The sequence below is a fragment of the Zonotrichia leucophrys genome, chromosome 7 (assembly GCF_028769735.1).
Source record: "Zonotrichia leucophrys gambelii isolate GWCS_2022_RI chromosome 7, RI_Zleu_2.0, whole genome shotgun sequence".
NCBI lineage: Eukaryota > Metazoa > Chordata > Aves > Passeriformes > Passerellidae > Zonotrichia > Zonotrichia leucophrys.
Window position 1 is genome coordinate 17,390,577 of NC_088177.1, and position 15,664 is coordinate 17,406,240.

The 15,664-nt window shown below is 40.6% G+C and overlaps 1 protein-coding gene across 6 annotated transcripts in view; it reads right to left on the reverse strand.

Annotated features, from left to right (window-relative positions):
* Positions 1 to 15,664, reverse strand: part of HECW2 (HECT, C2 and WW domain containing E3 ubiquitin protein ligase 2) — a 149,347-nt gene that overhangs the window by 41,270 nt on the left and 92,413 nt on the right. For all 6 annotated transcript variants that reach the window (XM_064717670.1, XM_064717671.1, XM_064717673.1 and 3 more), the window contains 7 exons: positions 13,501 to 13,601; positions 11,598 to 12,938; positions 10,251 to 10,346; positions 7,754 to 7,904; positions 7,277 to 7,380; positions 4,052 to 4,176; positions 3,272 to 3,457 (listed from right to left, as the gene is read on the reverse strand). In XM_064717670.1, the coding sequence (XP_064573740.1) occupies positions 3,272 to 3,457; positions 4,052 to 4,176; positions 7,277 to 7,380; positions 7,754 to 7,904; positions 10,251 to 10,346; positions 11,598 to 12,938; positions 13,501 to 13,601 (2,104 nt within the window). The remainder of the gene's footprint in view (positions 1 to 3,271; positions 3,458 to 4,051; positions 4,177 to 7,276; positions 7,381 to 7,753; positions 7,905 to 10,250; positions 10,347 to 11,597; positions 12,939 to 13,500; positions 13,602 to 15,664) is intronic.

Consider the following 15,664-nt stretch of genomic DNA (forward strand, 5'->3'; position numbering starts at 1 on the left):
CCCCTGTGTGCCCTTCCTGCCTTGTGCTGGCACAAGTGTTTGTGTAGCCATGCAGTGAACCCATCAGGGGCTCTGGTCCAGGCTAAATTTACTCTCCTTTTGTCCCTCTCCCTGCTGGCTCCTCTAACCTTGGTCAGCTCACCAGGGATGAGAGAGGAGAGGAGAGGGAGAGGGAGAGGGAGAGGGAGAGGGAGAGGGAGAGGGAGAGGGAGAGGGAGAGGGAGAGGGAGAGGGAGAGGGAGAACCACTTTTCTGGCAGCAACACCAGCTTCTAGTATTCATGGAATCATTGTTTCAGATTGGGAAAGCCAGACCAGAGCAAATGCAATTCTTCTGACTGCGGTGAAGGTAGGCAGACAAACCAGTGGGTCATGCTACACAGCAAGTAAATGCCATTATGGACTGCAGTGGGAGAAAATGTTCATACTTCCATTTCCCAAGGAAGGAGAAGCATATGGAGAGACACCACAGTTGCAGAACCCTAAAAGTGTTCCAGAAAAGAGCATCAAGCCTCCTATAGCCCCAACAGCAATCACCTGTACCTGTAGCTTATGCCTACAAGGAAGGAATCCCATCAACCTGAGCAGTAAGAACCCTGTTCTGACCATCTGACACAGTCACAGATAAGCAAGTGAAACTGTTTCACCATTCAAACACTGTAAAGTGTTTTGTTAAAGTGTCAATAAATGAAATTTTAATTGCTACATCTGAGCCTGATGTATACCTTGCAAACAATGATGCCACCCTGCAGTGCAGGTATACAGATTAGAGAATACAAAACCAGTGAGAAAGAACGAAAACCATAATGAAATTTATATTTGGGGCCTGGCAGATGACTGGAAGAGACTGCTGGAACACAGCCAGTCTTTCTGAAATTTTTTCTCCTGATTGGTAAAGATCTACCTACTTTACTAGCACGTGGTTGGTTTGGGGTATTAAGCACTTCTATCTGTTTTATCTAGCCTGTGTACATTTATAAGATGTAATGCACCTTCAGCAAAACCCAGGTTGATTTCATGAAGTCAACACCATACTGTAAATCACTTATTAAAAAATCCTGATTCAATAAAGGAGGTAGTACCCCTAGAGCTGCACCACTCAGTTCTGAGCTAATGCAGCACTCTAGTATTGCATGCAGTGTTCCACAGCATTCTATTTAAATAACTCAGTTTAGACATGAAGATAAAGAAAATCATATCTTATTAAACATGTATGGTTGCAGGCCAGCTCATAGTAGCCTACTTTAAAACAAAGCATAAATTAGCACTTTGAAGCTTTGGTGAAGATATCCATTGGAGCTTCAATGCTTTGGGCTAATCTGGACACTGGCACACAGCTCAAAATACACTGTGGTTCACAATCTCCTTTCAAAAAAATTCCTCTCATAACTCCTGCCTAGCTATAATCCATAAATCTACAATGCTTGGAGAGACTGACATAAAATAGGTAGTGCCAAAACTATATTTAGCCCATTAAACATGAATAGTTGCCCTAGTTATTCTTCCAGTTAATATCTGTGAAGCTTGCTAAAATACCTTTTCTTTCCATTGAAGACTTCAGTAATCAATTACTATGATTTCTTTAATTGTAGAGAGAAAAACCAAAAACGTGCTCTAATAAACTCCTATGTATTTGTACATCTTGCAGAGATCTAATTAAAAAGCACAAAGACTTGCATCTGAATAAATATGGACATGTGCTCACACACACTGCACAAATGCATTATCTGTACCATGTCTGTGTGTATGCACATGGGCACTGCAGGGCACAACCTCAAAGCTCAGCTCAGGGGCCTATTAAGCCTGTATAATGCTTCCTGCTGCCACATTTTCCAACAGCTTTCTGCCTCCCTGTGGTCAGTGACTGACGAAGGACCATCTGTAATGCCCATTAGAAACTACACTGTAGTCACACCAGATTTTTATGGTATTATCTTCTGCAGGGGCTACACAGAGGAGCCAAAGAGGAGCTGGGCTTTGCTGTGCAGCTCTGGGGGGAGTTCAGAGGGGGGCAGTTCCCAGCTGACCTTGGAAAACAGCCCACAAAGAGCACAGGCACACACTACCACGGGGGAATGAAAACACCACTATTCAGCACTGCACCAGGGCCAGAACCATCACGGTGCCTCGTGAGCAAGAGCACCAAGCTCTCACTGATATACTTGAAAAAATAAAGGAAAATCTCAGCAGGGAAGAGTACTTAAGGAAAGGAAACATAATTATTTATTGTGTTATGGCTAAGTTCTACTCCTTTCTCTTTAGGTTTATGCTTTAATAAAGGCAGGTCCAGCTTCAGTTTGGTCTCCCCAAGCACTGGTCTTGCCATGTGCTGGCCATGGTCTCTCGAGTGCTAAACAGGCACTTGTGACACTGACAATTCAATATGATGAAAATGAGCAATACTGAGACTAATTCAAAGTGAAGAAATCCCAGTAAGAATTTATTCAGTGCTTCCTCTTCTTGATTAATATTGTGGTAACATTGTTGTTACCAAATGCCAACCCAGAAATGCAAAGGTCTAATTCTCTCTATGGAGCACATATTAAAGAAAATTGAAAATTGCTCCATTCTTCAGGAGAAAACTGGCCTCTGAAGAACTTAACAGAACAAAAATTACTTAAAACATAAAACAGTGAGGCAAAGAACAATGTTTGTAGAATTTCACATTCCTAATTGTGTGTCTAATGAAAAAATAAAGTGCTTTTCAGAGATAAAAAATCTAGGAAACAACCCTCAGGTATTTTTACCCATTAGTTTAGAATTGTCTTATCTTTCCAAGCATCAAGATCATTATTTATATGGACTCTCACAGCTAACCACATTGAGAATGATGAATGTAAGAACCAAGAAGCTAAATATGCCAATAATCCTAATAAACTGATAAGCCTTATCACTTCCTCACATGCTAATTACAGCGTATTTTTAATCCTCCCGTTTTCTACACAAAATACAACATTCCAGATACTGAGGATGCACTAGCTTAAAGTTACATTAAAACTTACATTACAACTGTAAAAGCAATATCAAAATATTTTTTTAGGAAATTGAAAATTGATACCTGTTTAAAAAAATCATTGAAATTTATAAGTATTTAAGATCTCTAATACCTCTTAAGGAAACCTACTCCCTTACCATCTATTTCCTTCTAATCAAAACACAAGCACCAGAGTGATCCTCCTGGGAGCTCTCCCAGACCATCCTTTTTATTCCAGTCCATCCATCTGATCTCAGAAACTGATGAACACAAGGCCCTCTCAGCCCTGTGCAGTTACCTTGCCCTGATGGTCGTGTTTCATCTCCCAGCCTCTGGGCAGCTCCAGCTGTTTGTTGGCAAACATGTTGAGGAAGCCCACCAGATCGCGGTTGTGCTGGTAGCGCTCGAAGTGGTGGGTGTCGCGCCGGACTTTGGTGATCATGTGCTTCAGACACGTGTTGTTTGTAAACATGCGGTAGGCACTCTGGAAAACACAAACAGCACGGGCTCTTCAAAGGGGAAACTGCTCTGGCCACCAAAGACAGCCCTGTTCACTGTAAGGGGGCCTGCAGAAGGAAAGTTACTCCTCCAATTGCTTCTCCTTACACTCTAAATCCCATTACACAAAGAAACACCGGGGGGAACCTATGCAAAAGAAGCACTGAAGAACATACAAACAAAGAAAATATACATATTAATATGGTTTTTTGTTCAGTGTGACCTCTAAAATACTTTGCTATTAACAAGGCAATCTTGGGGAAACAAATATTGCCATTAAGCAGCAAGGTCTTTCCCAGAATTGTGTCTCACCCTGTGCAAAGCACAGTAAGAAAGCTATTGCTTCCGTAAACAAATAATTTTCTATCATAAAAACGATGAAGAATCAAATGGAAAATAAAAATTGCTATCATGCAGAGCTATGATGGCCCTGATAGCCCAATAATTTCAGGGGATAATGATGAGTGAATCTAGCCTCCCTATGTATTACCAATATCTTATCATCAAACACTGAGCAGTGTTTTTGTACACAAAACAACTGCATTTATTAAAGCCTTTGAGCTGTAGCCACCATACTCACAGGGTTAGAATGCAGCACTGTAAAGAACTCTGGGCTGATAAGGAATTTCACAGGGGGAGACTGGAGCAATAACGTAAGTCTGGATCTGGAGGTAGAGTGAGGCAGCACATTCTCTCTTCGAAAATCTAAGAACAAAGTAAATGTCAAAGATTTCCAGCAGTTATTACCAAAGCATCCCTGCAAACAATTATATTGATGTGAATAACACAAGCAAGGAAAGCATTAAGTAGACAACTATTTCAGATTTTCTGAGGATTATCCACATAAATGTACCCAAATTTCTTCTAAACTAACACTGAAGTTTCTGAAAATATTACAATCTTAGTTTAGTAACATTTACCTGTTGTTTCTGTAAACATCCATTAAAAAAAATTTATGTTCCATTATTTGGGTTACCAAGTTTGTGCTTCTATATGAGATGCAATGAAGTCCCCTGGGCATGTCTGCACTGCTATACTGTAGCTGTATGCAGGTAAGTTATTTTTTAAAAGCTAACTAATGGATACAAAAGTCATTGTACAATTATAAATATTTCATTCCTTCTTAAAAAACAAACAATAAATCTGCCATTACCACAGTCCCAGTCTTGATACAGTATTGAAACAGCTTATGTAAGTAAGAAGCAGGTTGCCAAGGAAGTACCTTTCAAGTTTCAACTTCCAATAAACATTTGTGTCTTCTCCTAGCAACTACAGAAGTGCCCTGATTTTTCTTCAGTACCAGGAAGGAAGTGAAAAAATATTGAGTGTTGTTTGCTACAATGTGAACACTGTTGCCCCCTAATCTCTTTGAAGACATTTGGAAGTGTATTTTTAATGTAAATGAACAACTGCAAGTCCAGATCTGGTCTTCAGTGATACTACACTAAAATGTGTGCTGCCATCTACATTTCAATTTCTTTTCTTTTTACATGTTGCAATATGTGCACTCTTCTCCATCAAATGAATATTAATCATGTAGACCATAGCTATCATAAATATAAAAGATCATAACACACAAGCAGAGCAAGGAGAAAGGTAGTGAATGAGACTCAAAAGTGAGGGAAAAGTAAGAAGAAATAACAAAAGAAAAGGAAAATAACAAAAGTAAGATTCTAAGTAAAGGAAATGGAGAAAATAAAATAAACACATTAAAGGAACTCAGGAAGTGTGAGGGAAACTGGCAAAATAAATAAACAAGAGGGGTTTTAGAAACACTACTTAAACAATAGACCTCAAGCTGTCCCACATGGAGCACATCACGAACAGGGCAAAGGCAGAGTGGCACAAAGGCTCCTGAAGCTGTGCCTGAATACTTGGGCTGGGAGTGTCTTGCAGACACTCACTGAAGTTTTATGTGAACTCTGTACTGGTACAAAACTTGGGTGTACACCAGGCAACTCTCACACCCTGGAAGATGCTGTGACATGCAGCAGGTAATTCCTCTGTCATCATCTGGTCAATCTGGAAACCAGAATGGGCCACCAGGTGGGTTTTTATTGCAGTTTGAGGCTTATGAATTTGGTTTATGAGAAGTTTATTCAGCTGAATTTGCTGGTTAGGGTTTGGCCTGAATTTGCTTAACTTGTGTACAGCACTAACCATCTGGTTGTACATGCACAAAGCTAGAAAAGGAAACAGCTACAGCAGAAGTGCACAAATAATAAAAAGGAACACTTGGGTAAATCTCAAGTTTTACAATGACTTGAAATTCAAAAAAGGGTGACACTGCTTGCTTTTCAGATTAATTTAGGAGAGACTTTTAAAAGAGTACACCAAGAGCATCTAGAGACCAAATCAAAGCACAGGACACCACAGAGCTGTGCAAGGGACTGGATGGGTAAAAAACTTTATCAACATGTTAGTAAATTTTTAGTAGGAAGATGACAAAGGAGAGAACTGCTTAGTGAAAAGAAAAAAAGTTTAGAACCCTAAACAAAAGGTATTTCTTCCTATCTTCATTCCAAAGGTTAACACTGGACAGACTATCAGAAGAATGAAAAAATGGAGGTGAGAGAGAGCAGCTTAAAGATCATGGTGCAAATTCAAGGTTTTCAAAGCCTTTAGGTCTGGTGGCATGCACACCAACAGTTAGGAAATAAGGTGGAGTAATCACTGAGACACTGGTGGCTCTTTCAGAGGTCTGAAGGAGTTCTCAGAAGGAATGGGATAATGCTGTTAGAGTCCACCAAGATGTTTTACTAAGATCTCTCTGGGTCTGGTCCTACTCATTATTTCTACTAATGACTGGGTAGGGAAGAAAAAACTTGTTTCAATTAGGAGATTCTACAGTACTTGGACAGCAGAATGGACAAGATTCAAAACCACACGGCCACATTAGAAAAGTACACAGATCTGTTTGCAGGTAGGGATAATCAACTCACAAAGACCAATGAAAACAGACATTTCTGCCAAAGTTCTGCACACAAGGCTCAGGACTTGATTTTAGCAGATCAAAGACTAAACACTGGTTAGTGTCAAATCATTAAAAAGAAAATAAACAAACAAAAACCAAGCCAAAACAAACAAAACCTTCTGCAGTAATGTACAAGGAGTGTTTTATGTAAGACACTTCCACAATCTCTTCAGTACAGCAGAGTCATAGCTTTATTTGATTTTCTGAAATATTCCTCAGAAGCTGAAGACCAACTCAAGACAATCCTGAGCTGGCCAAAAAACTAATTAGAGACCTAAACCCAGAAGTCACAAGGAAAGACTAGGAAGCAATGGATTTAAGGGTATGTTATAAGAAGAATAAAGAGTAGACTGTCTAAAAAAGTTAAAGAATGTCCCTCGAGTGGAGAATATAAGAACTCATGAGACAGCATTTGGCAAGCATGGCCTAGGAACAGCTCATCCAATTTATCTAGAGATGTAGCCAATGACTGTCTGAAGCCCTTTCTAGTTCTACATTCTACTATTTCAAACTGCAATAGCAGAGTCAAAATATTTGTAAGCCAGATCACGCAATTTTATATTTTTTTCACTGCAAGTGTCCTGCTCTCTAAACCAGTCTAGTACTGACAGAGAAGTGCTCTGAATCTCACAATCTTCTCTTCAGCATATTGAGCAGGTTGAGTCATAACCTTCAAAACTAGACAGAATTGAAAACAAATGGCTTCATTTTCACACAGACTTTCAGCAGAAGAAGTTAGGGTTCGCCTTAAGTACTCTCATTAAATCATCTGTGAGATAAGTGCTCCCTTCTTTGGAGAAGGGGTAAAAAATTATTATTTTTTTTTTTAACCTGAATTAGAATGGTGAAATTCAGCTTCCTCTGCAGCTCCATCCACGGCATTTGTGTGCTCTTCAGGCCTGTCATTTGTCATTGTTCTTCGGATACTCTGGTACCTAGGGTTGGAAAACTAGACTTTACATATAGTATATGGTAACTATGATCCAATTTTGGCTCCGAGGGACCCTGCCCATATTTTCTGCCATATAGGTTAATACATACTGACCTCTGATTTCTGCATTAATAGCCTTTTGAATTTCTGACAACCATCATCAGATGTATTATTTTTGGTCACATAGCTTAAGATCACAGGTGGAACACAAAAGCCCTGGAAGCTCACATGCAAACTAAAAGCAACAGCCCCACAAAAACAACCACCTCAGGCCAGCAGTGGGAGCAGCTGTGGCCTTGTCTCCATGCTCAGCCTTGCAATGGTGAGTGCAGCTGTGCAGGCACACAAAGTTCACAAGCACCAAGGGGGACTCTTACCGGCGATTGAGCTGCTCCATCTGCTGTATGGAGTTGGATCTCTGCAGGATCTGTGGGGCTGGGGGGGCTGTGGGGCGCTGCCATGTTGTTGTCCTGTTCACGTGGTCCACGTAAAAAATCCGCCCGTGGCTGTCAATTCGAGCCTCCCAGTCTAAGGAGCAATAACATACTGTAAACTATGGAGGGCTTGGGACTTATTTGTTGATTTGTTTGAGCTCTGTCACTTTTATAACCCCACCTATTGTCTCTATAATAACTTCTACTACAACGTAGACATATGCATATGTATATAAAAAACCACACATCTATACAGAAACAGACATGCCCGATTCTTAGACACCTGCAGCTACAGAAAACGTGCAAACCATTTAGTATATCAGTAGAAAAACAGTCTTTTTCTGAGAGAGAGCTCAGCAGGCATCTAGATGAGACTGTCTATAGTGCAAGTCTAAGTGAAAGTAGTATCTGCTGACAAAATAAAAAACCTCAAGTTTTTAAACCAGAGTTTGTAAACAAAATATTCCAGGAAGAACAGAATTGTTCACCGGAAAAAAAAAACCAAACCAAAATCCCTTAAACAGTTCACATCTGTGAATTCATTATCCTGCTTAATTGTCAAGCCCTAAACCACTGCATAGTAAGTTGGGATTTTTCTTGTCATGTTTATGCCCAATTCTGACACTGTCACCATTCCTGTAACATGCTCTTGCAGAAGAAAACCATTTTTGCCTGCACTTAATTTAAAATACGCAAGTTTAAACACTTGGACAATGGCTTCCAAAGTAAAACATCTCTATCACTGTTGTGATGGACAAGGCTGTCTTCTGCTGTGTTCCTAAATGAGGCTATATTCCATCAAATCACTGCTAGTCAAATGTGTTACAAACAGCTTGCTGAATTGTCATTCATCAATGTTTCATGGTCAAGCTTTATTAATTTTTTCCCCAGAAGTGTACGAACTGGAGCACATTGTTGCACATTAGAGGCAGAAATAAAAGATCAGTATTTAAATTCTTTCTCTTGTTCTTTAATTTGACCTAACACAAGACTGAAAGAATGACACATATTTTTCGTTGTTACTTTCAAATGTTGATGAAACAACAAATTGAATATAATCCAAATTAAAAAGAAATTACAGTTTACAGCTCAAAATCCGATTCTTAATATTTTCCTTAATTTTTCAACATTAAAATATGAAACCTGTCACACATCTGAAAGCAGAGCTTTAGAGAAAACAAACTGAATTTGGGCAATGACTAGTAGACTTTTGTATTAGCAAATTACTTATTTACACAGAGACTGTATTGGGCTTTGACTGTAAAGAAGTGATGCATACATGCATGCCTACATGCAAAAACCCAGTAAATGGCAGAAATGTTTAAATACTACACAATCAAAGCTTTTTCCACAAACATTTCAGCAGTTTTTCCAGTAAGTTATTGTAGTGCATAGTTTTCTTCTGAAACCACAGAACTGGACCAGCTATTTCTGTGCAATTCTGAAATATCTGTCTCCCAGACACAGGTTTGTAAAATGTAGAACTGGTATAATAGGGTGGCAGTTTATTAACTTGAAGATCTGCACACAGGATTAATCTGATTATAACAGAACCAGCAGGCTGCAAAGTCATATCATCCTCCTGGCTTTGCACACACAGTTCTATCTGTGTTTTGCTATCAGGCTCCTTCCAGTTACTTGCTCCAATTACAAAGCAAACAGTCCCATACCATACTGGGAAATAGGGATCTGTTCATTTTACACTAAGTATCTTAATTCCTGACTCCTTTAAAGTAACAGAGCTTTGCCACAGACTTCAGTGGGTCTGAATTTCCTTTTTTTTTTTCATATTTGGTTTAAAGCTATGTTTGCCTATCAGCTGTATAGCCTTTTTTTTGGGGGGGGGGAATTCCTTTCTTTGAATACATAATACTGAATAGATTTTCACTTCTCAAAGTTTAGGCACATGAATAAGTTCAATAATTGAGAGCAATGTATTTTTCATATGCATTAGAGAAATTACAATTCATTTGTTCATTAAGGCTCATCTAATTGTTGCTTAATGTCCAGGTTTATTTTAATATAAAATCTTCACTCTGCCTCAAAAAATGCATGGAAACATAGACACCTGCAAGTTAATCTGCAGATATGAAAGGTGTTGTATATTCCTTTGTAAATCATTACCACACAAGCAGTATTTTGAGATTTCAGAGTGTTTGACAGCTCACAGTCCCTCACAGGCACCATCACCTCATCTCCCTGCCCCTGTGCAGTGCACACAGGAAAGGCAGCAGTGTCTCTGCAAGAGTGACGCTCAGCAAGTCTGTGTGCCCAGGTGTAATTATCCCAGCAACAACACCGGACCCTACCATCACCACTCCTCACTTCCAACTCCTCAGCTGTTCATTCTCAGTTCTCACATTCAAAAAGGAAACGTAATGAACTCTCAGTAATGAGCCACAGGCAGCTTATGCCCCAGTTAAAGGATGGAGAAGCTCACTTGGTGGCAGAGCCTCGTCCACTCTCTGGTACCGGCTAACGTCCTGACGCACCGAAGGCAGGGACCTCAAGGGCTGGTGGCCATTGGCTGGAGAACCTGGAACCAAAACACAGACACATTTCTTTTTTCAGTCAATGTGAGGAAGCCCTAGAGTTACCTCTAAACTGAGCAAGCAGTGTTAAAGCTTCTGCAGGACTATGGTATTTCAGGATATATCTAACAGTCGTCTTTTCTAGGGGTCAAAATAAATTATGCTGACAGCTCTAGGCAAGTGATTCCTCTGGGATGTCCTGGTCCTGGAAACATCACCTCTGGGATGTGCTGCATCCATCTGTGAGCAGCCAAAGTCAGGGCATGGAAACAACCTGTGCCTGAGCCATATCCCAGGACAAAGCTCCACCTGGCCCCAGAAACCTTAAGAGTGGGAGGTGGAGCTGTCCACTGTCCTTCCTTGCTGCAGCCAAACTGATCTGCAAAACGTGATGCAACATGACACCTAATAAAGAGCATCCCAAATGTCTAGAAAATGCTGTAAAATATTGACAGTATTTGAAATTAACACCAAAATTATTATTTCCAGTCAACAACATTTTTATGAAGGGAGGAATTTTTTGCTTATATATAGCTCTTGGTATGCTATGAAAAAGATGCATTTGGAAACCCACTTGATTGGATATACTTCAGTCCCTGAAGAAACTGAACAGATTCCATAATTATTAAAGTTGCTTGGAAACAATTCATTAGGGACGCATTTCTACTTTCAGCGATTTTAGTGAGACAGAAAATTCTCAACTGTTAAAATAATTTAAAAATCAATAAGAGTTTTACAGTGTTAACTTAGGTAACACATTTCTCTCCTCCCAAGGTTCCCGTGCGCTAGGATCCATCTGTACAGAGAAGGAACTGGGAAAAAGAAAATAAAGAGCCTGAAGTTGACAAAATATGATTATTTTTCCTTTCCCCTTTCTTTTGATTACCTTTATGTTTTAATGCTAATATAAAACATCCAAAAGAAAAGAGCGCAATATAAATTCTATTTTGCATTTCATACTTTTGGGGGGAGTTTTGTCCCTAATTACCATATTCATTAGTGAGCAGGGTAATATTGTGGAATTCTTTCCTCCTCCTCATGAATTAAAATACATCCAATTTTAAAGTAAACAGATTTTGGATATTTCAGGTTTGGATTTTTCATTAAATCAAAAACCTCCAAAAGTGTCTTGAAGAAAGAAATAAATTCAAAGGAACAAAAAAAAAAAATCTTGAAAGATAGAAAATTGAGAATTTAAGGATCTTGTTTTCAGGTGCAGTAAGGTCACTCCAGAAAGTGCCTCCTGCAGTTGTTACCTCCAGTAGCTCCTTCAAGCTGCGCTGTGGCACCCTCACAAGCTGCCTGCGCTCCCTCAATTTCTTCATCCTGAGACTGGCTCTGGGCAGCTGCTGCCTGCAGGCTTCTTCTTCTTTGCCAGATTTCTTCTGCTTCCTCTTGGTCCTGCAGTTCACCTGCCTCAGCCTCCTGCGCCTCCTCCTGAGGTAACTGCACCGCAGGCAGAGAACCAGCAGCGCTCGCAGGCTCCTGCGCTTCGGCACCCGGCTCCGATGCAGCTGCCTCGGGGGCACAGGCTCCCTCCTCCTCCTCCTCCTGGGGGGAGAAGGCCGGGGTCTCGGGAAACCTGGCGCTCTCGCAGGAGGAGCAGCGCATCTCCACGGAGGAGCGCCGCACGGTCGCGCTCTCGTTGCAGGAGCTGTCGGCGCCCTCGGCGTCGCTCTCCCCCTCGGGCCGGGTGCTGGCCTCGCTGACGCTCTCGGTGCGAGCGGGGTCGCTCTGCTCCGTTTCCGATGACAGCTGAGAAGGCTCCGAGCCTTGGTCAATGGACTCCGTCTCGCTGACGCCCCTTCTGCTCCCACCTGCGGCCTCAGCAGCTCCCGGGTCCGCGCTGCCGGGAGGCTGCTCTGCCTCCGCAGGGGCAGGGGACTCGCTGCCAGCCTGCTCCGCTGCGGCCTCCGCCTGAGAGCCCTGCAGGGTCTCGCCTCCTTCCTCTGGAGGTGGAAGCTCTGGGAGAGACTCTTGCTGGTCATCAACTGATGGCAAAGGAGCATCAGAGGCTGAAACCCTTTCACTCTCTGCAGGCCCCGGCATTACCTGATCTGATGAGGAACTTACTTCATTTCTTTCAACGTTTCTGGTAGCACCATTAAGCATTACTAAACCACCATCATCTTCCAAAGAAGATGGAAAACCCAGGTCTTGATGCAGCTCGTGCTCCTCTTCATCTGAGTCAATGTGAAGCATAGCATTAAGTCTTGTGTCAGTAGGGAAGCTACTCCTCAGTTTTGGGGAAGCTCCTCGTGGACGGTCACCACAGGCAGATGTCCCTGGCCTGGGATGGTTATTGTGTTCTATTGCATCGAGATAGTCATTTAGTGAGTCCTGGCGGCCTCTGGGAGGGGATGATCTTGAACCACCAGAGGTCAGCTCATCCTGGTCTGTCTCCAGAGTCCTACTAGTCCTTAAAGAATGTCTCAGGATTGTGTCTCCAGAAGATTCCTCAAAGACGGGGCCGTTGGAACACACCGTGGATGTATCGTGATGTCCTGCTGGCATGTCCTCATCATCAGAGGGGCTCCCCAAGTCTCCATTTACAGAGTTGGTTCCTAGCAAAGTCCCAACTGTTTCTGGTGAAGCATCTGCAGAGACAGAAAGACTGAAGGTGAAACACAAGCAAGAACTTTCATTCTACTTAAATTATGTAACAATACACATCCTTGAAGATGCTTGCTAACTTCAATCAGAAAACCAAGGGAAGAAACTTCAGTCAAAGTAACAGAGGCATCTACACTGTTGGAACAGCAGTTACAGAATTTTCTCAGTATAAGTCTGTATACTGTTTTGTAGGATATAGAAAAATTAAGAGGTGTATAGTATGACTTTAAAGATTCCCATTTTCCTTTCAAAAGACAGAGCACTGCCAAGCATACAATGAGAATCACAAGCAGATTCGTTTAGAATCTACCCAAGAAAATCAAAAACAATATGCTAAGTGTTGCTGGTTCTTGAACCGCCATGTCCAAGGCAGTACGTGCCATATCTAAATTTTTAATCCCAACAGAAAAAATCTGTAGTAGGGGGACCATACACAAATGAGAAAGTATATTATGTCTTCAACAACAGAAAAGCACAGACACAGAAATACAGAGAAACTCCTTCCATACAACTGTCTGGAGATCCAGATCATTGACAAATTCTCACCTTCGTGAACAGAAGACGTGATTTCCACTTTGAATTGGAGATACCCACTAACATGATCAGCAGGGAGCCTTCTGCCAAGATTATAGCTGACAACCTGGTCTCTGCAAAATCAAAAATACTGGGTTTTTAAAATTTTTGCTGGCTACATGTTTTCAGTATTTAATTCCTATTATGGTATTAAAATCGGCCACATACTCCAGTTTGCATGGAAAAGAACAAACACTAACAATGGTGTAAAATACCTTTTGTTAACAGATAAAGCAGCCTAAAAAACTATGTTTGATCAATTCCAAATACAGATTGTGCCCCACCAATTCTTATAGATCCCAAAATATCTTAAGTTCTAAAGAAATCAAATTGCAAAGGTCCCTCTCTAGGCTAACCTCCTCCTATCCCAAACGCAGTGTATAATTAACAAAACCTTTCTGCCCCCTTGTGGTTTTTACTATGTACAAAAGTCACAAATAGTTACTTCATAATTTTTCACATTCAACAAAGCACTTCTATGTTCTGATTTAGTAAAACAATTAATGCTTGAATTTATCTTTAAATACGTTCTTAAGAGTTACTGAATTCAGTGGGGCTCAGACTAGGTTAGACATTTGTATCAGCTTGAGACTTTGGATCAGATCCCAGGCTGTACATTTTTATTTAGGCACAGCCAGAATTCACAGCTCCAGCTCCCCTCAGCACAGCTGGGACAGCTGAAGGAAGAAGAGGGAGCTACTAAAGACCTCCACAGGAAATTATTGTTATCTATGCAAATAACTTGATAGTGGTATAAACACCTCTCTTTTACTGAGAGCACTCCTACTGCAAAATAAAACAAGTTATTGCTGAAATAAGCTGCAGCAGTTTGCATAAACTTTTAGGGAAAAAAAAAATAGCCCTGAGTGGACAAGCAGCCTCTCCTCTCCATAATGCTCAATAGCCCACAGGATACCAAATCTCTGGAGTAGTGTCCCCAGGACCTGTCACAGACTCCTCACTCTGTACTCCAAGTACAAGTCACCATCAAATATCTGAGGTTTCCAGTTTTTACATAAGTTTTATATTACTCCATGCCATTCAAGAATAGAGGAAGCTATGTCATGAATAATGCCTTTTCTGTATTCAGCTGAATCAATTCTAGATGATTCTCACGCTCATTTATCATGTTGTCCAGGAAATTAAAGCCACAGGCCCTTTCATTACACAAATTTGAGAGCTCTGACTACAGCTAAAACTGGGGTAGAATTTATTAAAAGAGGATGGTTCTGGATTTCATCTTTTCATTCCTTAAGTATCATCCCTGACATTACCAAAATGATGGTGTTATACTAGCTTGACCAAAAAAAAAAAAATACAAGAGCACTAGCAGTTATAATTGTGTATTTGGTACATTTTTACTTCACATCTACATTGACCGCTACTTTACTTTTCAAAACCTTTGGTCAATCTTTACACAAAAACTGAAAATGGACAGGTATACTACAGAAGAAGAGGCAAAGATTTAATGTCAGTTCTAACAGCAGTATGGCAAACCAACCGAATACCCATATTCTTAATAGAGATTTCTTATACTGCCTCTCCTTTCCCAAAATGACTTGATATATGAACTATACAGAACTGAAATTCAGAGAAGAACACAGGAAATGTCTTCCAGATTAATGGTTTGAAGAAACAGAGGTGAGAACTGATGAACACAGAAAATTGGTAATTTCCACAAATCACAGCACCAGGAATCCCAGAGCACAAAAACATTTTGGTGTTTAGCAAGGAAATACACACCCTGCACTAGGTTTTAAAACCAGCCTAGATCATGGAGTTATTTTTGAGTTTATAGGAGTGTGCAAATTTATTAGAAAAAGCTGCTTGTTCAACCAATATGTTGAAACTCGATGTGAGGCACTTCCTAGAAAAGTTATATTGTGTATATATCACTGTTCTTGGATACCACTACAAAACAAATGGACAGGCTTTTAAAAAAGTTCTATGTCAGAAGGTATCATCAAAATTTTAAGCTACTCTTACAATTTTATTCTTCCTTTACTTACCAGTGTAGACACCACTTTGAAAATGTAAAGTTGAAAACTGTTTTCAAATTGAAATTTGATTTTCTCCCCTTATGCAACCTGTTACTTTGAGGGGAATATCTGGGGAAAAGGATGCCAGTTTGTATCAA